Below are 15,355 nucleotides of genomic sequence, written 5' to 3' on the forward strand. Positions count from 1 at the left end.
GAGAGAGAGAGAGAGAGAGAGAGAGAGCTTATATTATAAGGGAAAAATAAAAAATAAAACAAAAAAATGTTGGGACTTTTTATTGTCAAATATATCGTCTGCATGCTTGTCCTAAACTAATAATTCGTAGTCATCATTGTATATATAATAGATATTATTAACAACCTTGTATTCGTTGATGTACAATGTAATTTTAGTTATGCTGTCTATTTATTTATCTACCTGTTTATTTTTTTATTTATTATTTATTTATTTATTTATTTATCAATTTATTTATTTATTTATTTACAGTTTAAGATATTAAACATCACTGTCATCTATGTTGATATAATGCTAGCCTTTAATACGATCTAAAGAAACACAAAGACTTTGCAGTCAAGTCGACTCCGGTTTATTACTTGCTCTTGCTATTATACAATATTTATAACAGTATCTTAAATCATTTCTGAACTATACCTACTCACCTATACGGTAGACAATATCAATGACAGTTATCTACGTACTGACATAATTTAAAGTGTTTGGGTAATCAGTTATGTACAGATGAAGGTCTTAATGTAAATTATATATTAGGATATTTGGGCAGGCAGGCATGTGTGTGTGTGAGTGAGAGATTACGTGTGATGTTTTGATGTATCATACATATGTGTGTATGAGTGAGAGATAACGTGTGATGTTTTGATGTATAATACGTGTGTGTGTGTGAGTGAGAGATTATGTGTGATGTTTTGATGTATAATACGTGTGTGTGTGTGAGTAAGAGATTACGTGTGATGTTTTGATGTATAATACGTGTGTGTTTGTGAGTGAGAGATTACGCGTGATGTTTTGATGTATAATACGTGTGTGTGTGTGAGAGAGTGATTATGTGTGATGTTTTGATGTATAATACGTGTGTGTTTGTGAGTGAGAGATTACGTGTGATGTTTTGAGGAATAATACGTGTGTGTGTGTGAGTAAGAGATTACGTGTGATGTTTTGATGTATAATACGTGTGTGTGTGGGTGAGAGATTACGTGTGATGTATTGATGTATCATACATGTGTGTGTATGAGTGAGAGATTACGTGTGATGTGTTGATGTATAATACGTGTGTGTGTGTGAGTGAGAGATTATGTGTGATGTTTTGATGTATAATACGGGTTTGTTTGGGAGTGAGAGATTACGTGTGATGTTTTGATGTATCATACATATGTGTGTATGAGTGAGAGGTAACGTGTGATGTGTTGATGTATTATATGTGTGTGTGTATGAGGGAGAGATTACGTGTGATGTTTTGATGTATAATACGTGTGTGTGTGAGTGAGAGATTACGTGTGATGTATTGATGTATCATACATGTGTGTGTATGAGTGAGAGATTACGTGTGATGTGTTGATGTATTATACGTGTGTGTGTGTATGAGTGAGAGATTACGTGTGATGTATTGATGTATTATACGTGTGTGTGTGTGTGAGTGAGAGACTACGTGTGATGTATTGATGTATCATACATATGTGTGTATGAGTGAGAGATAACGTGTGATGTGTTGATGTATTATACGTGTGTGTGTATGAGTGAGAGATAACGTGTGATGTTTTGATGTATAATACGTGTGTATGTATGAGTGAGAGATTACGTGTGATGTTTTGATGTATAATACGTCTGTATGTATGAGTAAGAGATTACGTGTTATGTTTTGATGTATTGTAGTGTGTATGTATGAGTTTGATGTATTATACGTGTGTGTGTATGAGTGAGAGATAACGTGGGATGTTTTGATGTATAATACGTGTGTATGTATGAGTGAGAGATTACGTGTGATGTTTTGATGTATTATAGTGTGCATGTATGAGTGAGAGATTACGTGTGATGTTTAGATGTATTGTAGTGTGTGCGTATAAGTGAGAGATTACGTGTGATGTTTTGATGTATAATACGTCTGTATGTATGAGTAAGAGATTACGTGTTATGTTTTGATGTATTGTAGTGTGTATGTATGAGTGATAGATTACGTGTGATGTTTTGATGTATAATACGTCTGTATGTATGAGTAAGAGATTACGTGTGATGTTTTGATGTATTGTAGTGTGTATGTATGAGTGATAGATTACGTGTGATGTTTTGATGTATAATACGTCTGTATGTATGAGTAAGAGATTACGTGTTATGTTTTGATGTATTGTAGTGTGTATGTATGAGTGAGCGATTACGTGTGATGTTTTGATGTATAATAAGTGTGTGTGTGTGAGTAAGAGATTATGTGTGATGTTTTGATGTATAATACGTGTGTGTTTATGAGTGAGAGATTACGTGTGATGTTTTGATGTATTGTAGTGTGTATGAGAGATTACGTGTGATGTTTTGATGTATAATACGTGTGTGTTTATGAGTGAGAGATTACGTGTGATGTTTTGATGTATTATAGTGTGTATGTATTGTGTGTGTGTGAGTGAGAGATTACGTGTGATGTTTTGATGTATAATACGTCTGTATGTATGAGTAAGAGATTACGTGTTATGTTTTGATGTATTGTAGTGTGTATGTATGAGTGATAGATTACGTGTGATGTTTTGATGTATAATACGTCTGTATGTATGAGTAAGAGATTACGTGTTATGTTTTGATGTATTGTAGTGTGTATGTATGAGTGATAGATTACGTGTGATGTTTTGATGTATAATACGTCTGTATGTATGAGTAAGAGATTACGTGTTATGTTTTGATGTATTGTAGTGTGTATGTATGAGTGATAGATTACGTGTGATGTTTTGATGTATAATACGTGTGTGTTTATGAGTGAGAGATTACGTGTGATGTTTTGATGTATAATACGTCTGTATGTATGAGTAAGAGATTACGTGTGATGTTTTGATGTATTGTAGTGTGTATGTAGGAGTGAGAGATTACGTGTGATGTTTAGATGTATTGTAGTGTGTGTGTATAAGTGAGAGATTACGTGTGACGTTTTGATGTATAATACGTGTGTGTGTATGAGTGAGAGATTACGTGTGATGTATTGATGTATCATACATGTGTGTGTATGAGTGAGAGATTACGTGTGATGTATTGATGTATCATACATGTGTGTGTATGAGTGAGAGATTACGTGTGATGTATTGATGTATCATACATGTGTGTGTATGAGTGAGAGATTACGTGTGATGTATTGATGTATCATACATGTGTGTGTATGAGTGAGAGATTACGTGTGATGTGTTGATGTATTATACGTGTGTGTGTGTATGAGTGAGAGATTACGTGTGATGTATTGATGTATCATACATGTGTGTGTATGAGTGAGAGATTACGTGTGATGTATTGATGTATCATACATGTGTGTGTATGAGTGAGAGATTACGTGTGATGTATTGATGTATCATACATGTGTGTGTATGAGTGAGAGATTACGTGTGATGTATTGATGTATCATACATGTGTGTGTATGAGTGAGAGATTACGTGGGATGTTTTGATGTATTGTAGTGTGTATGTATGAGTGATAGATTACGTGTGATGTTTTGATGTATAATACGTGTGTGTGTGAGTGAGAGATTACGTGTGATGTTTTGATGTATTATAGTGTGTATGTATTGTGTGTGTGTGAGTGAGAGATTACGTGTGATGTTTTGATGTATTGGAGTGTGTATGTATGAGTGAGAGATTACGTGTGATGTTTAGATGTATTGTAGTGTGTGTGTATAAGTGAGAGATTACGTGTGATGTTTTGATGTATAATACGTGTGTGTGTATGAGTGAGAGATTACGTGTGATGTTTAGATGTATTGTAGTGTGTGCGTATAAGTGAGAGATTACGTGTGATGTTTTGATGTATAATACGTGTGTGTGTATGAGTGAGAGATTGCTTGTGATGTTTTGATGTATTGTAGTGTGTATGTAGGAGTGAGAGATTACGTGTGATGTTTTGATGTATTATACGTGTGTGTGTATGAGTGAGAGATTACGTGTGATGTGTTGATGTATAATACGTGTGTGTGTGTGAGTAAGAGATTATGTGTGATGTTTTGATGTATAATACGTGTGTGTTTGTGAGTGAGAGATTACGTGTGATGTTTTGATATATTGTAGTGTGTATGTATAAGTGAGAGATTACGTATGATATTTTGATGTATTGTAGTGTGTATGTATGAGGGAGAGATTACGTGTGATGTTTAGATGTATTGTAGAGTGTGTGTATAAGTGAGAGATTACGTGTGACGTTTTGATGTATAATACGTGTGTGTGTATGAGTGAGAGATTGCTTGTGATGTTTTGATGTATTGTAGTGTGTATGTATAAGTGAGAGATTTCGTATGATATTTTGATGTATTGTAGTGTGTATGTATGAGTGAGCGATTACGTGTGATGTTTTGATGTATAATACGTCTGTATGTATGAGCAAGAGATAACGAGGGATGTTTTGATGTATTGTAGTGTGTATGTATGAGTGAGAGATTACGTGTGATGTTTTGATATATTGTAGTGTGTATGTATAAGTGAGAGATTACGTATGATATTTTGATGTATTGTAGTGTGTATGTATGAGTGAGAGATTACGTGTGATGTTTTGATGTATTGTAGTGTGTATGTATGTACATGTATGTGACAGGTACTGAAAGTAATTTTCATACTGCAATATATTCCGACATTTAGGAAGCATTGACACATATAAGAATATATTGTATTTCTAGGTATTCGTTTGGTTTTGTTTTGTTTAATGTCCTATCAACAGCTAATGTCATTTAAGGACGTGCCTCCATCTTTGTTGTTACACGTGTGTAGCAGGCATGGTATGTTGGTGTTCTAGCCTCCTTGTGATAGCGCGGATCTGGTGCCGATTTAAAATTGCTTTCCCCCTAAAATACCATGACGAATGCACCGCACCCATCACAGAATTCCGCCCGTTCACATTATACAGACAACGGATAAACCAGTTGTTTCCATTCCCCTGAATAACGCTAACCCTAAACAGGGATTACCAACCACCATTTGTAAGGACTTTGGTATGTTAGTAACTTACGGCCAGGGAACAGAACCCACTGCCTCCCTCACTTTGGCGCTCGTTTAACATTAAAGCCAAACGTGAGGTATTGCCGAGCAAGGTGCTAGGAAATAAAAGATAGGTAGAAGTAGAAAGAAAGATAAATATTCAAAATATTGCAACGGGTGCAGCATACTATTTTGGTCGCTTTTTGTGTACCCCAAGTGGAGGGCACAAAAGCAAATCCCAGATTCTGCAGGGGGTTCCCACATTAGTCGCCTCTAACAATACATGCTGTGGGTAACAGCAATTGTATTCTTTTCTCGATCACTGACCTACATGAGTCTTGTATGTATTCATTTTATTGATTACGATTTCACATATAAAACACGAATACTGAGCATCCGACACCAAACTCCAATGATAAATTAGAAATCATTTTATCTAGTTCTGGAGGTTATGACATCAGAACACCTAGCTTAATTTAGATGACCTTGATTCATTCCTCACATTAAGTATCTATCCAAAATTGTTTCATAACAGCGCTTTAACTCACAGGGAATTAGTTGAGCAAAATTATGGAGCATATTTCCATTTCGCAATTATTTCCAATATATTTCTAGATAAATATTTTACAATTATGGACTTCAGGTGAGATCTATCCCTGATTTACGGACCTGGTCTGAACAATATTCACAGAGGCCGAAGGCCGAGGTGAATATTGTTCAGACCAGGTCCGTAAATCAGGGATAGACCGAAACTGAAGACCACAATTGTTTTATTATATGACATTTTACGATAAGATTAATATTTTTTCATGGCATAAGCACATGGGGCATGGACCATTTTGGAATCACAGAGTGTAGGACTTCAAATACAAAATAACATACACAAAAATTGAATTTCAGATTCAATTCATGTGATATTTAATTTCAAGTAAATATTATATGAACAATTGACATCATCAATATTAACATAGTTCAGAAGTTGAAGAGATAATTCATTTGTATTTGAATTCAGTATTGTGAATTAGGCCGAGGTAATTTCCCAGCCAGTCTGTAAATCTATTACCATTTTAGTAGCGGTCTGTGACACTTTTCTATTTCTAGAACGAGGTCTGTAACATATTAACAGACTCGTCACGTGACGTCACTTCTCCAATCAGGACTCGGAATTAGCACCAGTCATATAATAAAGCTATATATTGATTGAAACTGCAACATTATTAACCGAAATAATTAGCATAACTGGACTGGGCTAATCGCCGATGACCATTTAGTTCAATTTGTTAGAAGGTCCGTGGTCGGTGGTCTGGGGATCGAATTCCTTTCTGGTCGTGGAATTTTAATTTTCTGTTATATTTGGCAACCAACTAAAGATACCTCCGAAAATGGAACAGAGTCTCGTGTGTCTGCGGGGCTTTGGGTGTTCCACGTTCGAATCCTAGTCTAGCTGTGCGTTTTCCTCTCACGTTAATGCGCGTACATAGATGTACCAATCAAGGGTTTTGGAGTCACAATTCATTATTTTAATCAAATGAGTTGTCTTTTAGAAACAGGTACTTGTAAAAAAGTAAGATGTGTCGTGGCGTATTTGAAGAGAGGTATGTCAATATAATATTAAAAATGTTGTCATGAACTGTGACAGTATCGACATAATCATTGAATAGTTGGATTGTTTGTTATATGTCGACAGACTTATCATCACATTTTGCCGTCTTAGTGTTTTACTGCTAATGTCGTTAGTCAGACTGGCTAATGTCTTGTAGATGTCGGAAAGCCTATATAATGTATAAATGGCAAAAAAATGAGCATAAAATTATGTTCATTTTCGTGAGTTTACGTACAGTAATAATGTCTTCTCATAAGCTCCGAGTTTTGGCGGTGCCAATCTCGAAAAATATCCCGTTCTTATATATAGATATATTACAAATAATCACCCAGAATTCAATCTCTGATTCCAAGTAGTGGCTCCTTTTTCCAATAAAACTACTTAACTGAACTAATACAATGGGACAAGCAAGATATATATTTTTTGTGTGTGTCAATCAAATTTTATTCGTACTTTCCTGAGAAGTAAACAGAGTATGTTCACTTCATACAGACAACACAAGAGAGAAATTTTCCGTTTTCATAGGGTGGACAGGGCAGTGATCCACACTTAGTTTTGACACCATAGAACAGTTTACCGTCTTCATTATGGGTACCACCCCCGGGAACTGCCTGAGCGTTCCCATCAACACAGACGTACTGTGAGGCTGCCTGGTGACCATGGTAACCAGACGCTAGGTCGCCCTGATATACTTCCGTCCATCCTGGATAGCATTGTGTCCTACCCGGAATCATGAGAGAGGCGGTGTGTTGTGTACCAAGACAGACGGCGCACGGTACATCCTCTGCCCAATTCGGCATACCAAACAGGACACTTGGCCCCTTGTACTCTGCCCCGTAGAGAAAGCCAACATCATCGTTGTACACCAGATCCTTGTGAGGTCCCCAGATAGGGTCGTTTGGCATACATACGTATTCCGCTGCGGCTCCAGTAGAGGTAAACATCGACCCACCAGCATAACCTAAAATAATCAAGTGTATACTTATTAACTTGGTAATATAATGTCTTCATGATGTTACACATGATAAAAGTATCAGGTGTGTTTGAATTTGACAAAGAAAACATCCAAATAAGTCAAGTTTCGAGATACTGAAGCATACAAGTATTAAGGGGTTTAAGGACCCATTTTACTCTGCAGGCAAAACACTAGAGAATACCGCAAACAATTATCGCATCCTAATTTTGTGTTGGATACGGCTTTTCGTTACTATGGTAATGATCTTCTGTTGACCAAGTAGGTCGGATGGCTAAAGCGTCATAAAAGGGATCTAAGGTCCAGGGTTATAGTGACAGTAAGATGACCTTAGGTCATTGGGTTCGAGCTGTAATTTAATCCCGTTGTTTTTTAACACTCGGAACACTGCCGCTGATATGTTCTTATGTCAAAGTTATTAGTTTTCAGAAAAGTATCGCAAGGTATGGTTTTCATTTCAGAGTCAATAACACATCGTAAAGCGAATTTCAGTTTTGACAGTGGTACGGCGATCCTTAAAGAAATGCTTCAAGTTAAAGAGAAAAGCATAACCATAGCGTTAACATTCAAACACAAACTATTAATTCGAAATAGGAACAAAATGACTACAGGAACTTTGGCAACATTACCTCAAAGGAAAAACTATCACTACAGTTAATCAAAAAGTTATAAAAAGTTAGGTACATATGTATCGTTGCATGGTATATATAATCTTCTTTATCTTAATAATTAGCGCAGAGTATTCAATTAATATCTGTTCAAGGGTTAAAGTGACATATATTTTAAATTTTAACACTTTTTCGATGCAAAGACTCTTTTCATTTGTGAATAACCATGTATATATTATTGGATGATGGACCATGCGCGTGCATTTATTATGTAGGCAAGCGAGTCGCGGGACATATTTCCTTTGTCGAAAGGGTACAGGCAATTCATTTTGTATTTGAAGATTTGATAGTGGACACACAAAACTGTTTCTATTTAAAATCTTGCAGTGTAATGAAGACAAATATGGGAATCAGATGACAAATGTTAGCTCGTGTAAAAGAACAATAATAATAAACTTTATTTATTAAGAATTAAAAAACCTGATTTAGCCAAAGGCTAATCTCCATCAGGGTCCTCTATGTTAGTAAAATGTGCTAGTGTTTACATAGTATTTCTTAAAACATAGTAATATAAACTAAACATTAATTACATCTAAAATATAAGTTATGAGATTGCTGAAAATATTACATGCAATTATATAGTACATGTACAATACATCAAATATCACAGAAAGCATAACTCTCATGCCTTGAAGGTCTGATAATAGTTAAATGGCCGGAGCCTTACATACATATATGCTAATAAAGCGAAGTATAGAAATTACCAGGATATTTGCTAATATAGCATAAATTAAAAATCTGTTTTCTTTATCTAAAAGTATGAAACACAGTAGTGCTTTATAGCTCTATGCTTAAAAGTGTTAAAAGATGGTGGTGACCTTACATCATTTGGAAATGCATTCCAAGTCTTACAACTTGATAAAACAAAGTGACTAGAATAGAAGGTTGTCCTGTGCTAAGGAATGTACAACATATTCTGTTCAGCACGTCGTGTTTAAAACAAGAACATAAATATTCAGGAGCAAGTCCTTGTACACATTTTAAGGTCATTACAGTCTTTCTATAATTAATATACAATTTGATAGGCATCCATTTCAACACAGAAAACATTTCTTTTGGAGGAGTTTCAAATGGAACAACATAGTTTATATAGCTATATTACAGTTGTGGGACCGCACAACGCACCAAAAATAGCGTGCGCACACCGTGCATACACATCGTTCACACACCGTCCGCACATCGTCCACACATGGTGCGCACAACTGTGCGATTTAGCAATCGTTCGCCCCGTTGTGCGCTTCTCTCCGCACAACTGTGCGATTTGGTATCATTTGTAGATCAAAATTACGGAATGACAAAAATACGGAAGGCTTGTATGCGATAATGTACACTGTGTATATATCTGTAATTTCTCATCACAATAATCAAGATTATACAATTTCACAATGCGTGTTACACAGTATTACAGCGACCGTTAGGCTGTCAAGAATGGGTTTGGCTCCAAGGTAACAGAACAGGTAAATAACAATTTTATGAGTGTCCGGAGTTTTACCTGACCAGTGCCTGACACACAGAGCTGATATGCGATACCGTTTGACCGTAATGAATAGTATTTGTTATTTGCATTCGTTTGCCTATAGCTCCCCTTCACCTGGATTTTCACACCCCCGGCCTTACCCGACGAGTTACGTAAGTGCCCCAGGCGGGGAGAAAACTACGGTCCAGGTACATGTACAAAGTGGTTATGTTTACCTGTATACGGGATTGTGTTGTAATTTTACATGTGTCGATTAAGTTTGTTTAAAAACACAGAAAACACAATTTCTAAATATAAGAATGTATAGACAGAAAGATAAGTTTATAGATGTTGCTAGAATATAGAAACATACGTAAACATCAAGTTTATATGTTTAAACACGAAACCGTATTAATTATTAAGACACCAACCACGATTGTTATCGCACAACGTCCGTCCATCGTGCGCACAGATGTGCGCAAGCAATGATCGTCCAGCTTTTTATCGTTCGCCCATCGTGCACAAACCGTTCACACACCGTGCACACATCGTGCGCACACCGCACATCGTGTAACGTTGTGCGATCCCACAACTGTATCTAGGTCACCTTGCTTATCATAGGTGTATTGACACTGAGGCAGACACAAACATTTGTGTTCATATTTGATTGAATAGATATAATCTACATATGAGCGTATATATTATGGTGTAAAGAAAAACTGGAGATTCGAAAATTTTGGAATACTAATAACCTCATGCCGCAAGCGACCTTCGATTATTATTATATTCGCAACAATTCCTCATCCTCGTGGTATATTCAACCATTACGAACACACACGTCGATTTTTTAATAATGAATACCTTAGGTATCTCGAATGTTTGGAGAATATCAACAGTTCTCTTACCCTTGACAGGTGTATATACATTTCCGGCTGTGATATATACTTGTCTCACCCTCGGTTTGAGACGGGGAATCCCTCAGTGAAAAAAAATGTATGACTCACGTAAACAAAACTCTCCTCATATCAGCGTCTGTAACGTCAAAATTGAATTATGTGTATGACAGGGTCGGCAGGGTAAAAGAACAAAATAATTCACCGCCTTGAGGTGGGATTGAGAATCTCAACATTTGGAAGGAGATTATAAACTCACCAAACAAGCCTCGTTTTTGGCAACATTAGAATCTTCTCCCCTTTGGTTTAGATTCCCCTTTCTCAGGCCAGTGGGAATGACATATTTAATCATGCTTACCAGAGTAAACCTTTGTTGTTATATTGGCAGGACAGTCTCGTCTTCCCCACCTTGTAAAAACAGCTCCTTTGCCACCTGTCAATATATAATAGAGGAGCAATGATGTATAAGAAGTTAATATTAAATGAGCTAAAATACAACGTTAATATAAAGAATATCTATGTGTTTATTGACAATATTACCTTGATTAGTTTCAAGTTTCAAGTTTTATTCAAACTTTAGGCCATTGGCCCATCAGTATACAATACATATTATACACAAATCATGGACAATATACAGAGAATGAAGACAATCATATTCCATTATAATACCCTTAATTTGTTTGCCTCATAGATGAATTTTCCTAGAAGACACAAATCTTTAATATTATGGACACTCAATAACTGAACGACTTTAAACACAGATGTTTTTTTCCAATAGTAGCTTTTGATAAAACGTGATCTTAGATTTTGGAATTTAAAACAGACTAATAAATGGACAATTCGTCCTCTACTTCAGAGGGGGAGTTACACTGTTTACAATATCTACGTTCTCTAGGTATATTATCATACCTTCCAACTTCCACAGCCAAAGAATGTGTAGATGTACGGATTCGAGTTAAACAAATGCGATATTTCATTGGTATATATTTTGTGAGGTAAAATTGTAATGATTCTCCAAAATCAATGATATTTTTATACAATAAACAATATTCATCTCTTACTGCTTTAGCCCAGTTGAAATCATTTTTACAACAACGTTTTAATAAAAAGTGGAAATGATGCAATTTTCAGATTTTCAGATCTTAAACCAATATTTCATCATTCTAATTTTTCTCATACAAACTAGAGGTAATCGTCACAATGCAAGATGTACCATGTTGTTATTGGCCGATTTCTTCACTTTTGTACATGTTCAATCTCTGGAGCTTTGTGCATACACCAAATTTCACTTGCATAAAAAAGGATACTGCTTACATATGTATCGAAAAGGTGTAGCATAGTTTTTACATTTAAGTTTTATGATGAACACTTTGAAAATAATGCAAACATAGCTTTTCGTTGGATAGAAGTGAGTTTATTGTTGTAATTTAGAATAACACCTAGGTAAGGATATTGATCCACACATTCGACTTTACTTCCTTTGTAACACCATTTTTCATCATTATGTAATCTTCCACCTTTCCTGAAAATTATTTTTTTTGTTTTTTTTTCCGAGTTTTTAGAGTGACGTCTTGTTTTTTTGCAACGTTGGTCTGTGGGATAATTACGATAGCATTATATGAACACCAAAGGGAATCATACTTACTCTGTAGATTTTTGAGATCTGAGTTTTGGGTGTTGTATTTGATCTGTAGATTAGCGAGTTCGATATTCAGGCTGTTGTACTTGGTTGCGAGCTCGGTATTCTGGCTGCTGTATTTGGTCTCTAGGTCCGCAAGTTGTGTATTCTGGCTGCTGTACTTTACCTGTAGATTAGTTAGTTTGGTGTTCTGTGTGTTGTACTTGACCTGTATCTCCTGAAGTTCGGCCTGGAATCTGGTCAGTTCCTGTTGGATATACTGTGGATCACTGAGGAGTATACGCTTGTCGTCTGACCCGTTGGTGACGGTAATGGCTGCCAGAGACAGCGAAACTATAAAACAAGAAAACAACATTTGTTAGAGGCAATCGTGTCTGTTGTTATCTCTTCCACGATCTGGGTTTAAAAGGGACTGAGACACAAAGATATAAAAAGGTTAAATGTTATCGTGACTCGTTCTACACCGAAAATGACATCACAGGTCATTCTTAACGTGGAGCATAACACTAGTATCTTCTTTTATATCCAAATAATGCCTTTATTGTAAGAACATACACATGTAACCATCTTGGATAGTTTTGAAAGTCTGAATGAAAAATGGTACCATTGAGTCCCATTTTGAAATTGAAAAGAGAGGTAATTAAAAATAGTAGTTTTCTTAATTTGGTAATAAAATTACAATTGACCTGGAAGGAATTAATATGCAACGCATATTTCTATCAAACAGTCGCTTGGAATTTAGCAATATTTTGTTTCAAATGTGTTGGACTGCTGTCAACTGTCTTAGCAAATTTAATGTTTATTAAAAACATCATGACCAATTATATGCAGAGTGATAACTATAATCCGGAAAAAACAAAGTCGTTGTTTTAATATTTTCCGATCAGAGGCAATAGTGATAGGCATTTGATCAGCTAAACAAAAGTGTACCTTTATGTATATGTTGTGGCGATAAAATGGATGGCTACATAGCCAAACGAAATGCTTTTTATCTAATAATATATGTTTGAGAGAGAAAGAGAGAGTGCTATTTTGATGTATTATACATATGTGTGTATGTGTGAGTGTGTGTGTGTGATATTTTGATGTAATATACATGTCTGTGTATGTGTGAATGAGGGAGAATGTGTGATATTTTGATGTCTGTGAGTAAGAGAGAGAGTGTGTGTGTGATATTTTGATGTAATATACATTATTACCCCTTTGAGAAAAATCTAGGAATCTGATTGGTTAAAAACTACAGTGTACCAAACCGCATTCGTAAATCTCAGGAGGTATACGAAAATCTCAGGGGGTATACGGTCATGTCACGTGATTTTACAAGGGGTAATACGGTGGAATCACGTGATTTTACAAGGGGTATACGGGTCACGTGTCTTTGTATCTTGCGGCCGGGCATCGGGAGACAACTCGCATTCGTCGTCTGCTTCGCTGTTTACAAAATGGCAAAACGTTTCGCTTCGCATACTGATGAGGAAATACTCGCCAAAAGGGCTAACAATGTGCCACATAACACACAAAAGTCGAACAGACGAGCGGCAAACATGCTGAGAACGTATTTAAAAGAAAAGCATGAGGAAGAAGAGCTTGAGGAATTTGATAAAACGAAACTAAATGAGGTACTGTGCCTGTTATTTTTCTTTGTTTTTATTATAAAAGACTCAAAGGGGTAATAAATTCGTTACACGGATTTTTGGCAGGGTATACGGGATGGTATGACCCTACAGGATTTCGTATTCGTACTAATTTTGGGTTTCGTATTTCCTGAGGCCGATAGTCCGAAAGAAATACGAAATCCTGTTGGGTCATACCATCCCGTATACCCTGCCAAAAATCCGTGTAACTAATAATATTCATATATTTCAAGACAAATATTGCTATATATTGATTGATACCGCAAAATCATAAACCAAAATTGGTACAGCATAGCAGGAGTTGGCCAATCGCCGGCGACCAGTTAGTTCATTTGGTTAGAAGGTCGGTCTATAATTCGGTGGTCTTGGGTTCGAATCCGAGTCTTGTCGTTGCATTTTTGGATTTTCTTTTATATTTGGCACCCAACTAAAGATCCCCACGGAAGTGGTACAGGGTCTTGTGTGTCGTCGGAGTCGAAAGACTCTGACGAAGAGGAACTTAACCTGGTCGTTCAGCGGTAACCAGGAAGCTCTACTGGTTAGAGCGTCCATCTAGAGTTTGGATGTTCCAGGTTCGTATCCCGTGTTAGCTGTACATTTTCCTTTATCAATATATAATAGCGGTGAAATGATGTATAAGAATGTTATATTAAATGAGCTAGACTGCCACGTTAATAAATTGAATATCTATGTGTTAATTGAGAGTATTACTTAATTTACTTTGCCTAGTCTGTGACATCTTTCATCGTTGTAATTGTGGGCATAGAGTGTTATAGGAACGCAAAAGGGAAACGTTCATGTACTTACTCTGTAGATTTTTGAGTTGGGTGTTTTAGTTGTTGAACTTGGTCTGCAGATTTGCGAGCTCGGTGTTCTGGCTACTGTACTAGGTCTGTAGGTCCACTAGTTTTGTATTCTGGCTGCTGTACTTGGTATGTAGATAAGCGAGTTCGGTATTCTGGCTGCTGTACTTGGTATGTAGATAAGCGAGTTCGGTATTCTGGCTACTGTACTTGGTCTGTAAATTGTTGTACTTGACTCGCATATCCTGAAGTTCGGACTGGAATCTGGTCAGCTCCTGTTGGATGTACTGTGGATTATTCTCATCTGATCCATTGGATGGCTGCCAGAGAAACCGCAACTATAAAACAAGAAACAACATTTTGAACCGAAACCAAAGTAAACAAACATGAATATACGATTAGACCAAAAAACAGAGTAAACAAACAAGAAAACAAGGTTAGACCTTACGACACAGCAACCGAAACCAAAGTAAACAAACAAGAATACACGGTTAGATCTAACGACACAGCAACCGGAACCAAAGTAAACAAACAAGAATACACGGTTAGACCTAACAAAACAGCAACCGGAACCAAAGTAAACAAACAAGAATACACGGTTAGACCTAACGACACAGCAACCGGAACCAAAATTAAATAAACAAGAATACACGGTTAGATCTAACGACACAGCAACCGGAACCAAAGTAAACAAACAAGAATACACGGTTAGACCTAAC

At 36.3% G+C, this 15,355-nt stretch overlaps 1 protein-coding gene across 1 annotated transcript; it reads right to left on the minus strand.

The window, feature by feature from the left end:
* Window positions 1-6,975: 6,975 nt before the first annotated feature.
* On the minus strand, window positions 6,976-12,591 carry LOC110451494. The gene is made up of 3 exons (XM_021499539.1): window positions 12,206-12,591; window positions 10,919-10,993; window positions 6,976-7,531 (listed from the first exon to the last, which is right to left on the minus strand). Exons 1-3 carry the CDS (start codon window positions 12,552-12,554, stop codon window positions 7,050-7,052), a joined length of 906 nt encoding a protein of 301 aa, XP_021355214.1. The 5' UTR covers window positions 12,555-12,591; the 3' UTR covers window positions 6,976-7,049.
* Window positions 12,592-15,355: the final 2,764 nt, after the last annotated feature.

This window comes from Mizuhopecten yessoensis, unplaced genomic scaffold (genome assembly GCF_002113885.1).
Source record: "Mizuhopecten yessoensis strain PY_sf001 unplaced genomic scaffold, ASM211388v2 scaffold6111, whole genome shotgun sequence".
In the NCBI taxonomy this organism is placed as follows: Eukaryota; Metazoa; Mollusca; class Bivalvia; order Pectinida; family Pectinidae; genus Mizuhopecten; species Mizuhopecten yessoensis.

Excerpts from the sequence above, each read along its gene's own strand:
- LOC110451494 (XM_021499539.1), bottom strand. The coding sequence starts at position 12,554 with ATGTTGTTTTCTTGTTTTATAGTTTCGCTGTCTCTGGCAGCCATTACC. Across the intron at positions 10,994-12,205 it reads AGATCTCAAAAATCTACAGA|GTGGCAAAGGAGCTGTTTTT; the intron begins GTAAGTATGATT and ends ATATATTGACAG. Across the intron at positions 7,532-10,918 it reads AACAACAAAGGTTTACTCTG|GTTATGCTGGTGGGTCGATG; the intron begins GTAAGCATGATT and ends TGATTATTTTAG.